General features: G+C 44.8%; 1 protein-coding gene across 10 annotated transcripts in view; it reads left to right on the top strand.

Moving 5' to 3' along the window:
* The window catches only part of TTLL7 (tubulin tyrosine ligase like 7), a 75,236-nt gene that overhangs the window by 25,973 nt on the left and 29,030 nt on the right, over positions 1 to 20,233 (top strand). For all 10 annotated transcript variants that reach the window (XR_015950987.1, XR_015950989.1, XR_015950988.1 and 7 more), the window contains 8 exons: positions 4,627 to 4,785; positions 6,411 to 6,627; positions 8,411 to 8,575; positions 9,051 to 9,209; positions 12,999 to 13,093; positions 15,964 to 16,108; positions 16,210 to 16,283; positions 18,340 to 18,475. Coding sequence is in view for 6 of the 10 variants with exons in the window: in XM_060276783.2 (XP_060132766.1) it covers positions 4,627 to 4,785; positions 6,411 to 6,627; positions 8,411 to 8,575; positions 9,051 to 9,209; positions 12,999 to 13,093; positions 15,964 to 16,108; positions 16,210 to 16,283; positions 18,340 to 18,475 (1,150 nt within the window). In the remaining 4 variants the exon portion in view is untranslated. The remainder of the gene's footprint in view (positions 1 to 4,626; positions 4,786 to 6,410; positions 6,628 to 8,410; positions 8,576 to 9,050; positions 9,210 to 12,998; positions 13,094 to 15,963; positions 16,109 to 16,209; positions 16,284 to 18,339; positions 18,476 to 20,233) is intronic.

A 20,233-nucleotide genomic window follows, 5' to 3' on the forward strand; every position in this document is an offset into this window, starting at 1 on the left:
CTTGCAGACTTAACATATAGAATAAGAGAACAAGAAGAACATACGTTTAGAGAAGATTGGAAAATGTTTGGTGAATACATGGGGGGGGGAATTGTCTACACTTGAAAATGTTGGCAGCCTTAAGATAAATTCAGCAGTGTAAATAGGTTTTGATGGATGTAATAATGGAATACTGAATGGTTTAGTTTACGTAAAACATGCAGGGGTTTATGATATGCAAAATGAACCATGGAAAGAGAAGAAGGGAAGATGATAGATAGATAGATCTTCCAGTAACTTCACCCCCAAAGAAGTAGGGAAATCTTTCCAAGCAGCAGAGAAGAAATAAAGATGGATTTTGTATGTAACCATTTCCCCAGGTATGTCTTAGTGCATGTGTTTCTCAGCTAGGGCAAAATGCCTGTTTGGTTATTGGACCAATGTTTGTAGCTTTGAGCGGCCCCGATCCCTGCTGTTGTTGGGATATTGCCAAAAGGAAATTTTCTGCACAGATTCCTTTGTATGTTCTTGAAGAGAGCTCTCTGCATAAAGTGAAGGTTATGAGATCAGGGCCCTTGTTGATATCTGGTTATCTCTCTCTCTCTCTCTCTCTCTCTCTCTCTCTCTCTCTCTCTCTCTCTCTCTCTCTCTCTGTGTGTGTGTGTGTGTGTGTGTGTGTGTATGTGAAGAATTATGATCTTGAACAAAGATATAGACCAATGCAGCACCTGCTATCTAGCTCCTTAATGCAGGGATGGTCACCTAAATTGTTCTGTGTGAACTGTGTGGTTTGGTTAGATTACCGAGAATGAGCTTTTCAAATTAAAGACCATGTAGCTTAATGCAGATCTGCAGGGGGTGGAATTCTTGGGGGGAGATGGGGAAACAGGCTAGGGGTGTGGAATTATGGCTCCACCCATTAATGCAGATCATTTCTGGTTCCGGAGCCCAACTCAGAAAAAGTACTATTGAGGGAAAGAATTGTGAGGAGGGGATATGGCATAGGTTGCAGGTGGTTAGCACTCCTCGACTGTGTGTTCTTTTTTTCTCTTAAAATTGGACCACTCACCCTCATTCTATGAGGGTGGAACAGAACTGTGTTTAAAACATGGGCCTGCCACCTGGGCACTTGGCTTAGCCCTAAAACAAATGAAAAAAAAAGCCTTGGGCAGTGTCACGGTCTGGGTTACAGGCAGTCAGAGTCCTGGCTTGGTACATCGGGACTGCGGTAGAGGTTGGGAAGCAGGAATCAGCAGTCCAGGGTCAGCAGTCTAGGGGTCAGGAAGCCAAGAGTCCATGAATCAGGAAGCCAAGAGTCTGAGGGTTAGGAAACTAGGAATCAGGAAGCCAAAGCACAGCTAGGTGGGTAGCAAGTTGCTGTGGCAAAGAGCCAGAGGGAAATGCTGGTCCTATATACCCCTCCTGGCCCTTGCCACCAGGTGCTACTAGTCTTCCGTCAAGCCTCACCTGTGTGGCCGTGCCTTGCCCTTCCAGGCCAAACTCAGGAAGGCCCCAGTCCTGCGAAGCCCTACCACTCACAGGGCTCCTGCACACACTCCTGACAGGCAGATTGAACAATTTTGAATCATGGGCTTTCGATTGCTCAACAGAGCTCCCCTCCCTTTCCTTGTCTTGTGCCCCTCAAAATAGGGTCAGGTGGGTTGGGAGATCCCCACCCCCTAGAACAGCCTGCATGTTCTGTCTGGCAAGCTGAAATGCTCATGCAGATCCGACATTTGTAATAGTGTGGCATTGAATCCCACCCATTAATTATAGCGTAGCTGGGAGTTCTTCTTAAGAAAGCATGCTGCAGAAGTGGCAAAACAAATCTCCTCGCTTTTATTCCAAAGAGGATGTCTAGAGGCAACTGTGTGAATGAAGAAAAACGGCGGCCATTCTCTTGGTTCAAATGGGAATAAGAACAGGATCACATCTTTCCATTTTATGTGCTCATAGTAGGCTCACCTTGATTCCGAAAGGTATAAGTCCTCTTCTGGTGAGTTTTGTCGTTCTGTGAGAGGTATCCTGAGCTTAGACTTGGTCCAGAATAGGAGAGGGAATTTTTCACATTTGCAAGTTAATTTCTTGGCAAGAAGGAAAGGTGGAACAGAGAACAGTTCTTTGGCATGAGCTCCATTAGCTTTCATTCAAAAGGGGCTTACATAAGTGGCCTGAGGCCCAGGCAAATATTGAAAGTGTCAGTATTTCAGCTCACTAGTGGAAGGAGTTGTTCCTAGGAAAAAGAAAGCTCCCTTATAGAGAGTGGATTTCTCTCCTTCTGTGGATTATTGTCACTTTTGCTGCTAATGAGATTTCCCCATCTTTTGTCTTGTGGATGAGTAAGTGGGAAAGTGGATCAGTTGTGTGCATCAGCAACCCTGAGCTCTGAATTACTGAAACAACCACCAAGTGTACGTATGTGATTCTAATCTGTTAGATAGCATACTTTGGAGAATACAATACTGAGCCATTGGCCCCGTTCCTACAACCACGTTTATCACCTGATGACCAGCACACACAAAAGACATCACAAATCACGCTCAATCACAAAGAGGTTTCATATCGCCTCGTATGTGAAGTCTTTCAATGGATGGACATCCCAGATTGAGTGAGACGAATTGGCATTTCGTTTGAATGAAAGAATAAGTCCTTTTGTCACTTTTGTAGAAGTACAAATATCAAAAAACCTAGCTGAGCTGCTAAACGAGACAGTAATACAATTTTGTGTGTGGTACCTTGGTTGTAATCTGAATCACTGTAGTGCCAGTATTGGATCTATAATGATCCTGAGCACAGCAATAAAACAATAGTGGCAATTGTGTTTTGTTGTGCCGTTAGCGAGTAGTTTTTGTGACAGGCTATCTATTGTACTGAGGCCTTGATGTTCTTGGCTGCAGTCCTGGTTTTGCAGATGTGCTTGTTAATTTTTGCAACTTTCGTAACGAGGCAAGAAATCTGAAGCACAGACCTCTTCTTTCCAATGGCAGTCCTGCATAATCTCCTTGCGGAATTAATACATTACATCCAAAGCTCTTAGGTTTTTGTTTGCTGTCTACATGCCGCACGGGGTGGCATAGTGGCACCGCACAAGCATCTTCTAATGTTTCCCTGTACAAACGACTCTTTAAATACCTCAAACTTTAGGCCAGGCATCCCCAAACTGCGGCCCCCCAGATGTTTTGGCCTACAACTCCCATGATCCCTAGCTAACACGACCAGTGGTCAGGGATGATGGGAATTGTAGTCTCAAAACATCTGGAGGGCTGAAGTTTGGGGATGCCTGCTTTAGGCATATCATGGTTCCCCTTTACATCAGAAGTATCAGTGAATGGAATGAGCGATAATTCCCATGAATGTGTTCCTGCCTTAGCCCCCTGTAAATGAAGGAATAGACTGCAAATGGGGTAAATGGTACAAATAAAAATTCTATCCCTTAAGGCAGGCATGTCAAACCTGCGGCCCTCCAGATGTTTTGGCCTACAACTCCCATGATCCCTAGCTAGCAGGACCAGTGTTTGGGGAAGATGGGAATTGTAGTCCAAAACATCTGGAGGGCCGCAGGTTTGACATGCCTGCCTTAAGGGTTCCCCTGTGAGTTGTTGGAGGAAATGTCAGACTATGCAATACATAATTGAACTCGGGAAAAGAGAGAAATCCATGCATGCAAATATTAAATAGCAAATCCCCTTTTGACTTTTCTGTAATCCTGCTGTTGTTACATTAATAATGTTCTCTGTTACGTCGGCAAACCTTTGTGGTGATACTACACATTACAGGTTGTTTTTGTGTCATTTTGGTACGTACCCTGTTCATATTGATGACCTTGAGTGGAATAGGATGTTGTGTAAGCAATCCTCCTCTCGTACAATGGGACTTCCTCTTCCTCTTCTATCCCCTGCAGCCTGTGCATCCCCCAGAATCTGCTCTGGAAGGTTCCTAATTCTCAAGAGCAGATTGTGAGGGTGCTGCGGGGAGGAGAGGTAAGTCAAGGCTATTGTGCAAGCAGAAGTCCATTTCACTCTCACACGGACTGTGTTGAATACAACCCATTTGCTCCAGTGGAACAGTTGGAGGCCCAGTCTGTTAGTATCTGATAATGAAACATAGCAGGCTTAAACCACAAAATATGAAAACTCTTCTTCCTTCCTTCCTTCTCCTCCTCCTCCTCTTTTTTTAATTTAAAAGTTTTACAGACATACAGATCTGATAATTTCCCAACAAACACATATGTTTTGACTTTCTTCCACCCCCTTTGCAGTTTCTTATAGTTTTAAATTTTTAACACGGCATTTCCTACATTGTTCCGTTTATTACCTACTCCCCGATTTATCTTTAGCATACATTTAACCAGTGCTTTTTTCTGGGGGGATGCAGGGGTATGCATACCCCTAAACATTTTGCGAATCTAAGTCTGGCCTCATTGAGGGGCAGTATTTCAATATGAGTAGGAAAATGAGAGCACCCCTAAACATTTTTAATAGAAAAAAGCACTGCATTTAACTGCTTGTTTTACCTAAATCCTGCTAACAAACTTGCATGTTTACAAAAACTTGTCAAATGTTCCCCCCCCCCCTTAATAAAATTTCTTTCTTTCTTGGTTTCTTATTGTTTTGCCATTTTGGCAATTCTTCTTCTTCTTTCCCCCAGAATGATCAAATCTCAGCCTCAGGAGTACAGCTTTATTCCTCGGACATGGATCTTCCCAGCAGAGTACACACAATTCCAGAATTACGTAAAAGAACTCAAGAGAAAACGTAGACAGAAAACATTCATCGTCAAACCAGCTAACGGTGCAATGGGCCATGGGTATGTGCAAGGTTTAAAGAAGCTTCTTTAAGTCAGCCTTCTCCAACTTGATGCCTTCTGGATGTTGCTGGACTACAACTCCTATCGTCCATGATCATTGGATGCCTTGGCTGGGGCTGATGGGAGGTGGAGGCTGGGGCTCATGGGAAGGCTGCTTACAGGTTCTTCAATCTTGTGTTTCACCTGCTGTTCCTATTACTGTAAATTGCGCTGAATATAGATTTTATTGTTCTTTGCAAATATGACCCATGAATTTAGAAATAACAACAACAATGCGAATCAGATTTTTCACACAATAGTAAAAATGGTAACACACATCTGTTTTCATTTGCTTTTTTCTTTTCTTTTTCTTTCTCTCTCTAGCTGATAAAGAATTGACCTGATCTGCATATTTGTCAATGCATTATCTTATAAGAGCACCCAACATAGCTAAAGTTGTTTGCACAGGCTTATCAGCAATAAATGATTTTTATTCATTTTTTTAGTCTGAAATGGTGTAATAAGATAAAATAATTCATGCTCATTTTCAGCTTGGTTTCTTTTAAATAAAGCTTCAACCAATTGCCAGGACAGGATTTTTTTAAAAGGTAAATATGTGTGAGGCCATAGAAACGTAATTGATGGCACTCATAACAAAGCAGCTGGATAGATTCTCTGGAGAATCTTATGACTTAAAAAGCTGATTTAATTCCTTAACTTGGTTGATTTTACTGCAGTCAATGAGCACAAACTCCAGTGGTGACAATGAAGCCACACATGAAGGGATCACCAAAGAACCCTTGGTCCTAAATATGTTGGAGATCATTTTGCATTGCTTTAGTGTAAAAACAGGCTTCAAAAGCAAGGGGACTTATCTGATCTCTTGGGAACACCAGAACATGTGGCCGACAATTCAAAGTGTTAGTGCTGACCTTTAAATCCCTAAATGGCTTTGGCCCTGTATACCTGAAGGAGAGTCTCTCACTGAGAGAAGTGAGGTTACAGGGAACCAGGTCGAGGGCCTTCTTGGTAATGGCACCCGCCCTGTTGAACTCCCTCCCATCAGATGTCAAGGAGATAAAGAACTATCTGACTTTTAGAAGACACCTGAAGGCAGCCCTGTACAGTCATACCTTGGTTTAAGTACGCTTCGGTTTGAGTACTTTCAGTTTAAGTACTCCGTGGACACGTCTGGAATGGATTAATCCACTTTCCATTACTTTCAATGGGAAAGTTCGCTTCAGGTTAAGTATGCTTCAGGTTAAGTACGGACTTCCAGAACCAATTGTGTACTTAAACCGAGGTACCACTGTATAGGGAAGTTTTGTGTTTGTCGTATCGTGTTTTAATTTGTTGGAAGCAGCCCAGAGTGGCTGGGGTAACCCAGTCAAATGGGCAGCATATAAATAAGTTGTTGTTGTTGTTAGTTGTGTATGACCTTAGACACACTTTGCTAACCTAGTGCCCTCTAGACATTACTGGACTACAACATCTGGAGAGCATCAAGTTGTTGTCTTGTTAAAGCAAATTATAAACATCAGTTTCTGAACTGATGGGATCCAATGATCTGTCAGAGCTGTAATTGTATTTCTGAGGGTTTACTTAACTTTCTGTGTTTAAAACTCATCTTTGTGCCTTTTAACCAGGATCTCCCTCACAAGAAATGGAGAGAAGCTGCATTCTCAGGAACACCTCATAGTCCAGGAATATCTTGACAAGCCCTTTCTTATTGAAGGCTACAAATTCGATCTAAGAGTGTACATTCTGGTGACATCCTGTGATCCCTTAAAAATATTTTTATATCATGACGGGCTAGTGAGGATGGGCACAGAGCTGTATCATCCCCCCAATGATTCAAATCTGGTAAGTGGTTGTTAGGATCAAACAAAACACTTCTGAGCACAAAATAGTTTAGGTGCCAGAAGAGGAAAAAGGGAATGAAATTTTGAGCAAAAAACATTGAACAATTTAGTTAGGCAAATTCTAGTCCTTGTTCACCCGGGCCACCTTGTGTTGGAGCCTGTGATGCACATCAGCAGGCTAATAAGATACACTCGGAAAACGCTGTTCATGTGTTCCTTCAGGGATCACACGTTTAACATTGTGTTGTGTGTGGAAACAAGGCTATGCCTACTGGCTCCACCCCCTAACCGTCCCTGTTTGCCCGCCATCTACCGGTTCGTACTGGGGAAGGTCCGAAACAGGAGGTGGGGAGCTTTCTCTGAATGTGTAATCTCTACTGTGACTTGGAACCATGCAAGTAGAGTAAGACTCCCCTCTTCAAGCCTTTTTTCCCAATCCGTGGACAACATGAGTGTGTCGTGACCTTCGGCTCCAACTTTTCACCCTCGTGGCTGTAAATTCAGAGAGAATATCAAATTGGAAGAGACACTTGTCCCTGGAAAAAGCTCCAGATGTTCCCACTGCCCTGGAAACTCCAGCACAAGAGAATCCTATGTTGTTGACATCTCTCTGGCCTTGGGATAATTGCGATGATACAGAAAATACAATTTGTGCCTTGAAAAAGGACATACTTGCATCTTGCAGTGGAAAGGCCTTGCCTCGTTTTCTTGTTGCTATCCCAACAGCAATGTTTTCTGAGCGGATTGAGTATCAGTAAATGTTGAAGTGCAGCTGCTAAGCTTAAAACGATGATGCAGCAGATTTACCCAGGATTTCAAATATTTGGGCTGCAGTCCTAATGCGTGTAGGGGGGGAAGGAGAACCAAATGCTCACCTGAGCTGCCTCACCCAGTACACTTCTGGGCTGGAAGTGAGGATACAGCCGCCGCCTTGTATTCAATCATTTTCTGCTTTAAAAAACCCAGCAACCCAATTTCCCTTTCACTTGGAACAGTGGGAAAGAAATAACTATGACACCTCCTAGGTCAGCGTAGTTTTCTCCTTAATTTAGTGTGTGTCTGGTGACCGGGAAGCTTTGGGACCCTTCAGATCTAACCCTTCCTTGGCCCACTCCTGATGTTGCTCCCTTTGGGGGAGTTTGAACATCAGTACGACAAGGGACACAGATGTTTTTGCAGTGGCAGGGAAGAGGCGCCAGACATTGAGTGTCCCTCTTTGTGGTCGGAGTTCTCACTCCACCCCATAGCTGTCAAGTTCTCCCCTTTTTAAAGGGAAATTCCCTTATGCTGAATAGGCTTCCTCGTGAGAAAAGGGAAAACTTGGCAGCTATGCTCCACCCTCTAAGAGGGAAATCTTCCTATGGAAAGCAAGTATGGTGTAGTGATCAGGACAATGGACTTTGACCCGGGTGACCAGAACTGAGTTTCTGGAGAGTTCTGGCTAGAAAATATCCCTGCTAACAGAGCCGATGTTAGGATAATATGGAGGGGGGTTAATTACACAACCATGCCCTCCTGTGGGATATAGCTGGCATTAATAAGTAAGTACGGTCCTTGGGACACCCTCCTAGGGACCATCATATGACTGTAGAAATGATCTTAAAAGGCCTGGAATAAAAATAAAATGGTGTTAGCTGGGGGGCTAACAGTGAGAAGGGCCTTTCGCCAGTAGCCACCTGTGGCATGTCAGTTGGTGGTGGCACCCGGAGAAAGGCTTACCTCAGATTAATGTCTTTGTACCTGTAGCTCAGTAGTGACCCTTTCCTATCTTCTCTTCCTCTCAGGGCCAGCTGTTTATGCACCTGACCAACTACTCTGTGAATAAGCATAATGAGCGTTTTGAGCGGGACGAAACAGAAGATAAAGGCAGTAAGCGCTCTATAAAGTGGTTTACTGAGTTTCTGCAAACAAATCACCTTGACGTTTCCAAATTCTGGAATGATATTTCAGTAAGAGAAAACTAATAACGCAATAGCTGTTTTCAATGTTTATGTTGGCCTGTTGCGAGTGCGTCCTCACTTCTCGACTCGGACTGGGATGCAATCTGGTTTTTGACTCGTTGCAAGTTCTTCTTTGGAAGCACATTTTTATATAACTAAATTATATTTGGCAGAGTGCAAACCCGATGATGTTTCATATAAAGCCGCCTTCCATGCCTCGAGGCTGGGAAATTGACACAAGAATCAGATTGTTTCAGCCAAGTGACAAACGCATTAAACGAAATTCAAGTTTGTTTATGTGCTCTTGTGATTTAGAGTGAAACCAGCTGTTGATTAGATTCCTTAATTCTGCACAGTCAATCTTGTCTCTTGTATTTGAATGTGTGTTGCTTAATGCCTTTTGGTGATCTAAAACGAAACAAAACAAAATAACACCTAGACAAATAACTTTGCCCTTCTCTCTCTTCTCTGCACAATCCCCCAGGAACTAGTGGTGAAGACACTCATAGTAGCAGAGCCCCATGTCCTTCACGCTTACCGTATGTGTAGGCCAGGACAGCCTCCGGGAAGTGACAGTGTTTGCTTTGAAGTTTTGGGGTTTGATATCCTGCTGGACAGAAAACTCAAGCCATGGCTCCTAGAGGTAAGCTGCTTTAAAATAGCAATAATAATAAGACAAGAGCATTAAAGGGCTAGATACTTAAAGCCCATTTGGAGGTCTTTAAAAGAGGAGTAGACATGGAGGAGAAGACTATCATCAGCCACTAGCCATGATGGCTATGTTCTACCTCCACTGTAGGACACCAGTTGCTAGGAATCACATTTGGAGAAAGCTCTGCTGCACTCAGGTCTTGCTTTGGTTGGCCACAGTGAGATCATTGTGCTGGAAAAAAGATGGACCATTGGTCTGGAGATGCAATGGGGTTGAGGGAACGTTCTTTCATATGTGTTGGACCTGTAAAATGGTAAAGCGTATTAGGAAATAATTCATAATGAATTGGGAAAAAATGTTTAAAAGTATGTTTCCAAAAAAACCGAAAAGAGTCCTTTTCGTTGGGTGATAATTCAGACGGAAATTCCCAGGTGTCAAAAAAGGTTATTTATGTATGCCACTACTGCAGCCCGTGTTTTGTTAGCGCCCAAATGGAAAACCGAGCAAGGTCCACTAAAGAAGAATGGCAACTTCAGCTGATGGAATATGTGCTGCTTGCAGACTTAACATATAGAATAAGAGAACTAGGAGAACATACGTTTAGAATTGGAAAATGCTTATTGAATATATGGGGGGGGGGAATTGTGTACACTTGAAAACGTTGGCAGCATTAAGATAAATTCAGCGGTGTAAATAAGTTTTGATGGAATGCCGAATGGTTTAGTTTATGTAAAATATGCAGGGATTTATGATATGCAAAATGAACCATGGAAAGAGAAGAAGGGAAGTCATTGATGTAATAAAAATGTAATAAAATGCAATAAAAATGTAATAAAAATTACCAAAAATAAAATAAAATTGATGGGCCATTGCTCTGATCCATTAAAGATTAGATGTTCTTAACAGTTTGTAAGTGTTACGAAAAGGATGCAACGCGAAATCTCTGAACCATGCGCAAAAATGGCCAGGTCATTGAGCAAAGCAAACCCATTTCACAATGGATGGCGTTTGACAGCCCTGCATTTTATTTGCTGGGAGCAGGGAGCAGGAGAAGAGTGCAGAGGGCTGTTCCTCCAGGCTCTCCATCATTCTCATCTGTTTGGATGCTGGACTAGGTGGATCTTCTTACATTCTCAAAAGGCTGGCCGTGTTTCGAAGCCAGCATATACCCAGTAGAACTAATCATAGAAGGCCTTCCTGGATGAGAGCTTTTTCACAGTGCATAAAACAACTCAAAAGAGATGGTGGTTTAAAATATGAATGGGTTTTATCAATGCTTGGGAACTCCCTTTTCACAAAACATTCTTGTGGACAAGTCAAATATTTGCTCCCTCTTTGTCCTGGCTTGTGTCTTGTTTTAAAGATGGAATTGCTTGCACCATCTAGTGGAAGAAACATGGAAGATTATCCTTCAAGCAGAGCAATAGTGTCTCATCTGGAACATTAATTTTATTAACTAGTTTATTTCTATTAACTAATATTATTAACCACTGGCTTGGGAAGCAGTTTTCACACATTAGTCACCATCCGTGTCTATCCTGTAGTTTCTTATGAAATACTGTGTTTTGATGCATTTCCCTCCCCAAACCACCTTTGATCTGAAAGGAGAAAACCTAGTTTAAAGCTGGTAATATATACATAGCCTAATACATCAATAGCTGCATTTCTTCAGAGACACAGTCCTTTTGTTTCCGCGTTGAACGCATCTCAACATGCCTCTTCAGACTCCCCATTGTTTCTGAACTGAACTTTGCTTCAAGTGTTGATTTATTTTTATTTTTGTATTTTTTATCGGCCACAGTGTTTTATGTGAACACTAATAAAAAAATTCCTTCAGTAGCACCTTAAAGACCAACTAAGTTTATATTTTGGTATGAGCTTTCGTGTGCATGCACACTTCTTCAGATACACAGAATCTGATTATGTACTATGTGTAGTACATAAGAGTGGGACAGAAATGTCCTACATAAAATCAACGAACCAGTCCTCCAGTTTACGCTATCCAGAGCTTCCGCGCGAGAGCAGTGGTTGCATGATGTCTTTCTCTTGTAAGTGGGAGAGAGAATCACTTGTCAACACGAGAAATTGCCCTAGATGGCTCGCACAGGACTAGATTGAAGAGAATGATATGGTGTGTCGTCTAAGAGGATATGCAAAAGGCAAGAGTCAATGGTGATTCCAGAGAGGAAGAAGGCAAAGGAGGGTTAAGGAGGGCAAGAGAAGGAAAAGTGTGCAAATGAAAACTGGATGATGAACATGGCAGGTTGGAAGCAGATTCTAGATACAGCCTTGCTCCTAGATGCACAGGTGGAAGCAGTGGCTAGGAGTGCTCATCTACATCCACCATTCACACGTCCTTTCTTCGAGGAGCTTCTAATGTATGTGATAGTCACGTCCCAGTGGGATTGCTAACATGCCCTACACAGGTTTGAAAGCTTCTGTTGCTCTGGAATGCAACTGCCACACTCTTAACTAAAGCTGGCAAAGTTGAACCTACAGTCTTAATATTACATCATCTGCACTAGTTTCCATGCGGGTGGCGCTGTGGTCTAAACACTGAGCCTCTTGGGCTTGCCGATCAGAAGGTCAGCAGTTTGAGTTAGCTCCTGCTAACTTAGCAGTTCGAAAGCACGCCTGTGCAAGTAGATAAATAGGTACCGCTGCAGTGGGAAGGTAAACACCGTGGTTTCCCTCACGGTGTTCCATTGTGTCAGAAGTGGTTTAGTCATGCTGGCCACATTGCCCCAAAAGCTGTCTGTGGGCAACCGCTGGCTCCCTCAGCCTGAAAGCGAGATGAGTGCCACAACCCCATAGTTGCCTTTGACTGGCCTTAACCGTCCAAGGGTCCTTTACCTTTTTTCCCCTGGTTTCCACACAAAACTAAAAAACTGAAGGCATCCCTTTTGACTTCAATGTTCTGGACAGTTTGAATGTCACAGTTCAGATCTATCCAAACCTACCCAGATAATCTTCTGATGCCCTTGTGTCCCTGGGCGGACAGACACAAGAGACAGGGGCCTCTTCTCAGTGATGCCAAGACAGTGAACTTCCCATGTTGAGCAGGAAGGTGTGAAAGGCATTATTCATGGGCTAAAGGTAAAGGTACCCCTGACCATTAGGTCCAGTCACGGACGACTCTGGGGTTGCACGCTCATCTTGCTCTATAGGCCGAGGGAGCCGGCGTTTGTCCACAGACAGCTTTTGGGTCGTGGCCAGCATGACTAAGCTGTTTCTGGCGAACCAGAGCAGTGCATGGAAACGCTGTTTACCTTCCTGCTGTAGCGGTACCTATTTATCTACTTGCACTTTGACATGCTTTCGTACTGCTAGGTTGACAGGAGCTGGGACCGAACAACGGGAGCTCATTCCGTCGTAGGGATTCAAACCGCCGACTTTCCGATGGGCAAGCCCTAGGCTCTGTGGTTTAGACCACAGCGCCACCCGCATCCCTATTCATGGGCTAAGAACCCTCAATAATCAAGAAATCTGATTGCTCAGTGTTTGAGCTCATGGGTGTGATTCAAAGTGTGTTTTTAGTGAACACATGAAGAATCCCTATTCAGACTTTGGGGGTGAAGCTGGTGGGGGGTCGGGGATGTTGGGGCCTGCATGCATGCCCCCCCCATATTATTTCCAAATAGTTTGAAATAATGCCTGAGAGTGTGGGTGTTTGACATTTGAAAATTGGGCCCCAGTGTTATGTCTGTGTGAGAGCATACCCCTCGGTTATTTTGTGGATTAAGACATTCCTGGATATATTCTGTCCTCTAAATTTTTCAGATTAACCGAGCCCCGAGCTTTGGTACTGACCAAAAAATAGACCATGATGTGAAAAAAGGTGTCCTGCTGAATGCATTAAAGCTGCTCAATATAAGGTAAAATTACATTTTCCCTGTTGCTCTTATCGTTACAGTTGGTTTCTTTTGGAGGGGGGGGGCAGGGAATAGAGATACTGTACATTTATATCGTGATGTACCAAAGTCATTGTAAATGCTCCATAGGAAACGTGTGGTTTATGTTAAATTCATCTGAGCCAAATTTAATGCTGTTCCCTCATCAGAAGATATGTTAGTTAAATCTTTGTTTGATCTGGGAGCTGTAGAAGGCCCAGGCAACTTCTTCAGACAGCACTCTGATTTAAATCTGCTACCCACAGTAGGAAGATCTCGTGTTGGGGCTAAGTTAAGTCATGAGAGGGAACAATGGTGGGCATATATTGACCATAAAGATGGTAAAGGAAAAGCCTGGCTCTCTTCCTGTCATCAAAGGGAGCACACCCTTATCTCCCAAATTCTGCTTCCTTGGCACACAATACTACAAGCTTTTGATGAATTGCGTTCTTCCCCCCCTTCCCCCCTTCATTTTTCTTTTCTTTTATTCATTTCAGTTTTGTGCTCTTTTGCTGTTTATTGAGACCTCTTAACAACTTCATTTAATAGAAGCTTTCTGGTGCCGTTTGAAATCCAAATTCTTTTGAGTTAGCTGAGTGCTATAGCAGTCTGAGAGGGAGTAATTAATAAACGAGAGAAAACTGCAAGCGAGGGGAAAGTTTTTGCAGGTTCCGTCTTACTTTTTAGAATGCTTCTGCTGTAAATGTTTTATGGGTGCCTCCTCCCATGGGGTGCATTTCCTTCGCTGTCCTCGTTGGTGTGAATTATTTATTTGGTTCTTTAAAAAAATAATTACATGATTGGCAGCTAGAATCGGAGCAGAAATGTAGTTCGCTTTATTGTCCTTCTGGCACAAATCGATTTCTTGTGTGGTTATTATTTTTTTAAGTTGCTGAAATAAAGATGCAATAAAACACCACAACTTGATAAAACACCACCGCGAAATAGAAAAAGGCAGACACATTCCCGTTCCAAGATCCTTTCTGCTGACTCCAGCTTTTACATTCCCCAAACGATGCTTTCCAGTTCCATGCCTTTAAATTCTCCTCTTCCAGTCAAGCTCCTTTCTCTGTATCCGGCCCTGAATACCTTCCTCTATCCTTTCCTGAACTGCCGTTCACAGAGGAGATGGGCTGAAGTGGCAGCTTCTATTCCTGCCGCTGCAGCTGGCTGTTTGCCTGTTCATCCCCAAGGGCAGGTAGATAAACGCCATTGCTTTCCCCCCTGTCCTGCATTCTCCTGGCCTACAGCTGATCCTCAGTGTCCTTGCCACTTTCTGGCTGTCCCAGCAATCCGTTGGCAGTGGAAAGAGCTGTGCTTCAGGAAAGCAAGGCTGGTCTCTTGCTGATGTATTTCCAATATGTTTCTGAGCACATTTCAAAGTGTTGGTGCTGACCTTTAAAGCCCTAAAAAGCCTTGGTCCTGCATACCTGAAGGAGCGTCTCCACCCCCACTGTTCGGCCCGGACATTGAGGTCCAGCACCAAGGGCCTTCTGGCAGTTCCCTCACTGTAAGAAGTGAATTTACAGGGAACCAAACAGAGGGCCTTCTCGGTAGTGGATCCCATCTCCTTCTATCAGATGTTAAGGAGATAAATAACTGTGCATCTTTTAGAAGACATCTGAAGGCAGCCCAGTACAGGGAAGTTTTTAATGTTTGATGTTTTATTATGCTTTTATATTTCCTTGGAAGCCGCCTAGAGTGGCTGGGGCAACCCAGTCAGATGGGTGGGGTACAAATTGAAGTGTAGGTGGGTTCCCACAATACAAGACATAGTGATAACAGCAAGAACCTTTATTGAACTACCGGTACATAACTGAACAACAGGGACAAAGCAACTGCTTATATACATTTCTGAAGGCCTGGGCCACTCCTACTTCCAATGCGATTGGCAGTCTAAACTTCCAAGCTGCGAATCATGACTCAGAGTTTAAGGTCCAATGTTTAAATGTTCTGTGATTGGATATCATGTATCGAATCAGAACACAGGAGCTCAGAATCCTTAGTCCAGACTCAAGGTCAGGCAAACACAGGCCACTGAATACATAACCCAAATAATAGAATTGTTGTTGTTGTTGTTGTTGTTGTTGTTGTTGTTGTCGTTGTTGTTGTCGTCGTCGTCATCTATTAGAGGCGACAGGCAAGCAGCGAAGAGCGGCTGCTATTGAAAGGGAGGGCAGGCAGCTTCTGCTCCCACTGCCAGTCAGTTGCTTATTACCGCTGCCAATGCCTCTGCTCTTCATTTCTCAGGCAATGAGAGTTGAGGAAAGGAGCTGTCCCTGCTCTGAGGGAGCTCATGGAGAGCACCTTTCTCAGAGGCCTCTGAAGCCTTGAACCATCCCTGATGGTGATGGTGACTGTGGATGTTGGGTGGGGGGAGGGGAATACACTTCCCTCACCTTCCAGCAGGTGAGTTCCACTGCAAACTCACCGACAGGCCCCTATGCCATGAATTTTTTTTTGCCCAGTGGCTCCTATGCATCAAACTGTTTTAAAGGCCTAGTAGAAGGTGAGGCCAGATGGCACCCCTCTTTGATGGAAGAAGAGGAAGAAGAGTTTTGGGATTTGATATCCCGCTTTATCACTACCCTAAGGAGTCTCAAAGCAGCTAACAATCTCCTTTTCCCTTCCTCCCCCACCACAAACACTCTGTGAAGTGAGTGAGGCTGACACTCTGTGAGGTGAGTGAGGCTGAGAGACTTCAGAGAAGTGTGACTAGCCCAAGGTCACCTAGCAGCTGCATGTGGAGGAGCGGAGACGCAAACTCGGTTCACCAGATTATGAGTCCACCACTCTTAACCACTACACCAGACTTCTCTGGGTTTCCTTTTCATCGCTGTGCCTTTCTGTTTCAGGACAAGCGATAAAAGAAAAAACCTAGCCAAGCAGAAAGCAGAAGCTCAGAAGAGGCTTTACGGCCAAGGCTCCATGAAAAGGCTGTCGCCGGTGTCTGACTGGGAGAAACAACGCCGTTCCCTAGAAAGAAGGAGAGAGGAACTGGTAGATTGTTTTTCCTCAAATAAATGAACAAGCAAGCCTCTGTTTTCTTTCCTTCCTCAAGGAAGATGTTTGATCACTTCTTAAATGTTCTTGATTTTCAGAAGGAGAGACTGGTACAAGTGCGCAAGCAGATCTCCAAAGAAGAGCACGAAAACAGGCACATGGGGAATTACAGGTAGCTATGTCACCTGGGCATCCTATCAGAAATAAATCTTGGGTACCGTTGAGTGGCACTGTGGCCTCCCCTGGTTTTAAATCTTGGTCAAGATGAGAGGTTATCAACCATAATTATTGACAGTGCATATATTATTCTAAAGCTATGATCATGGGGGAATTTGCTGCAGCTTAGAGAGGAGAGCGAGGAAGGAACTATGCACTGCCATGGCTGGTTCCATATTTGCAAACTATAGAATTCAGGAAGCCTGCACCCAGCCTTAGAGATGAAAAGGTTATTGTTCTAGTGAACTGTTAGTTTATAATACTCAGCAAATAATGTTTTTGTTTTGGCATTTACATTATGATTCTTCTAAATTGTCTTTTCGTAAACTTTGTTAGGAACTTGATAGGTGGACAGAAAAATACTTGCAATCACTAACACACACACACACACACACACACACACACACACACACACACACAAACATAAGACCCCAAATTACCACTCTAATTAACTGTGAAATATAAGATTACTTATTTCCAGACACTACAATGAAAACATCCATTGGGTGCTCTGGTGATTTCTGTCCCTGAATATATTTCTTTCTTTTCTCTTCTTTTTTTGCAAACTTAGAACAATAGGGTTGAATTATGAAAGCAAAATATTACTGATTTTTGTTTTTGTTTTTAATGGGATGGATCATGTTATGCTTTGCTATTAATTGATAGTGCACCTGGTGAGTAAGGTGTGTTTTAATGGAGCTTATTCCCAATCGTGCTTAGGATTGGATCTGTAAATCACGGAAGAGGCAGCAGCCTTTCCCAGTCCAGTTTTGAACTGTATTCCCCTGGGTTGCCTGGAAAGCTTATCAGGAGCTTTTTACAGTCAGAAGATTGGTATTGGTGGACAACCTTCCTCGAAAGGCAGCTTTCCAATCATAGGTACATAGGAAGTTGACTTGCACCAAGACAGAATATTTATCCATCTAGCTCATTGTTTTTTTTACTCCAGCTGGCCTGCCGTTCTCAAGGGTTTCACCCAAAGAATCTTCTTTATCATCTTACCTGGATCTTTTAACTAAAGTTGGCAGGGATTGAACCTGCAGCCTTCTGTTTGCAAAGCATGGGCTCCACCCCCAAGCTGAAACTTGCCCCGCAGTCAGTCTTTTCTTGAAACACACAGCCACAGGGAGGTTTTGAGAATCCTTGGGTGCTTCCTCTGCTCATTTAGGGCAATGAAATCTCCAGTAGACATGGGCACTTCAACGGTGGGTGCAGAGGATTCCTGTAGTCCTTTGTACATTTATTTATACGGGGCCATTGCGCTTTCAAGAGTTTTGTGAACAGCAACTCCCTGCCCCCAAATAAAGAGAGCCCCCAAAGTTTGGATGAATTATTCTCCTCTGACCTCCCCAGCTGTCTAGGGCAGTCTTGGGCCGTTGGATGGTATAGCGCAGGTGCTAGACAAGGCATGAGGGGTGGCTGGCACTCCCCTCTCCCAGCCTTATAGAAAGCAAGAGATGACTCAGGGCGGATTATTGTTTTTCAAGGAAAGCAATGGACAATAATTGGGATCTCCCACTCCTTTTTGCAGCACCCCCTGCCCCTTAAACTCAGCCTTGACACTTCTGAATTATGAATGCAATATTTTGTTAATGTTTCATTCCTCGCGCATACCTGAAGTTGACATTTCAGTGAGTATTCAATGTTTCAAACCTTCCTCTCTATCCATAGAAGAACTAGCACTGTCCCATTTTTCTTTGCTTTTTATAGCTTGTAACACCTACCCACACCTGTTAAACCACACATAGAGTACCGCAATTGGACTAGAATTAGTGCCCCCCCACCAGTGTATGCTTCACGTTGCTGGTGAACACAGAACAAATCGTACCTCCAGAGGTTTTGTGCATAAATCTCTAGGATCAAACTAATAAGCACATCTCTGTGGTATGAATAGAAGCTCACTTCCCCACGCTAACATGACTCCTGTTCATTTCAGTGCAGTGTGTGGTGACCTTGTTGGACTGTGGCCACACTTCATAATTTTGCTTCTCCTTCTTCTGTTTAAACCGTAGGCGTATTTACCCTCCTGACGATAAGCTGCTACTTGAAAAATATGAGGGCTTGTTAGCCGCTGCCTTTCAGACGTTCCTTGCCGGTAGAGCAACTTCACTTCAGCGAGAGATGAACAACCCCCTAAAAAGAATGAAGGTGACCACTGATTCACCCAACTTGCATTTCTATTCCAGGGGTGGGTAATGTTATCGGACCTCAACTCCCATTGGTTTTGGGCAGAATGGCCAATAGTCAGGGATGGCAAGATTTGTCGTGTGACAAACAGTGGTGCGGCAATAAAACCGCTAGCACATTTACAAAGCTAGGCAGGGTCTGGTATGGTTTCTGTAAGGGGTCCTCTCAGGGTCTGTGGGAGGAGGTGGAGTATATACATCCTGATATACTCGGAGAACGAGGAACAGCATGTGAGGGACATCAAGGAAGTGCTGGAGAGGCTGGAAAGGCATCAGCTGTATGCCAAACTGGAGAAATGTCTGTTCCATGTTAGGGAGGTGGAATTTCTGGGCCTACAGGCTGTCGGACTGAGGACTAGCCATGGACAAGGAGAAGGTGAGGGCGGCGTAGGAGAAACCCCAAAACCAAGAAGGATGTGTAAAGGTTCTTGGGTTTTGCCAACTTCTATAGGAAGTTCATCAAGAACTTTGCGCATGTCACCACTCCAATAACTGACTGTCTATGTGGGAAGAAAAAAATTATGTGGACCAAGGAGGCGCAACGGGCTTTTGAGAGCTTGAAAAAGGTCTTTGTGTCGGAACAGCAGTTGCTTCACGTAGACCCAACGGCACCTATCAGAGTAGAGACAGATGCGTCAGATCAAGACGTTGGAGCTATATCCTATATAATAATGTCCATGTTGTCCCTGCGTCCAGATGTCCCGTGTGTCCCTGAGGTACTGCGCATGTGCCCCAGGGATACAGGGATTGGACAGCAGAGACTGCCCGCGCGCACTCTCCCCCCCCCTCTGCCTCCTCCAACCGCCGCTCCCGCCGGACACCGCCTCACTGCAGGGCACGTCAGGGAAGCGAGGGTGGAGGCCGGCGAAGGCCTCCTCACAACCCTCCCTGGCCCGTGAGAGGAGCGGCGGTTGGAGGAGGCAGGGGGGGGGGAGAGTGCTCGCGTCCTTCCTGTCGGCGGCTGGGGGAGAGGAAGGAAGGAGAAAGCGCTCCTCCGTTCCTGTCCCCCTGCCACCGACAGCAAGGACGGGTCCCAGGGTTCGGAGAAGCGCTGCACAAGCGCTTCTCCGAACCCTGGGATGTCTGCTTCCTGTCGGCGGCTGCGGGAGAGGAACGGAGGAGGAGAAAGCAGCGCTTTCTCCTCCTCCGTTCCTGTCCCCCTGCCGCCGACAGCAAGGACAGATCCCAGGGTTCAGAGAAGCGCTGTGCAAGCGCTTCTCCGAACTCTGGGAGGTCTCCTTGCTGTCGGCGGCTGCGGGAGAGGAACGGAGGAGGAGAAAGCAGCGCTTTCTCCTCCTCCGTTCCTGTCCCCTTGCCGCCGACAGCAAGGACAGGTCCCGGGTTCGGAGAAGCGCTGCGCAAGCGCTTCTCCGAACCCTGGGATGTCTGCTTCCTGTCGGCGGCTGCGGGAGAGGAACGGAGGAGGAGAAAGCAGCGCTTTCTCCTCCTCCGTTCCTGTCCCCCTGCCGCCGACAGCAAGGACAGGTCCCAGGGTTCAGAGAAGCGCTGTGCAAGCGCTTCTCCGAACTCTGGGAGGTCTCCTTGCTGTCGGCGGCTGCAGGAGAGGAACGGAGGAGGAGAAAGCAGCGCTTTCTCCTCCTCTGTTCCTGTCCCCCTGCCACCGACAGCAAGGACAGGTCCCAGGGTTCGGAGAAGCGCTGCGCAAGCGCTTCTCCGAACCCCAGGATTCTAGCGCCCGTTATTAAACGGGCTGAAAACC

This window comes from Zootoca vivipara, chromosome 7 (genome assembly GCF_965207765.1).
Source record: "Zootoca vivipara chromosome 7, rZooViv2.hap1.1, whole genome shotgun sequence".
In the NCBI taxonomy this organism is placed as follows: Eukaryota; Metazoa; Chordata; class Lepidosauria; order Squamata; family Lacertidae; genus Zootoca; species Zootoca vivipara.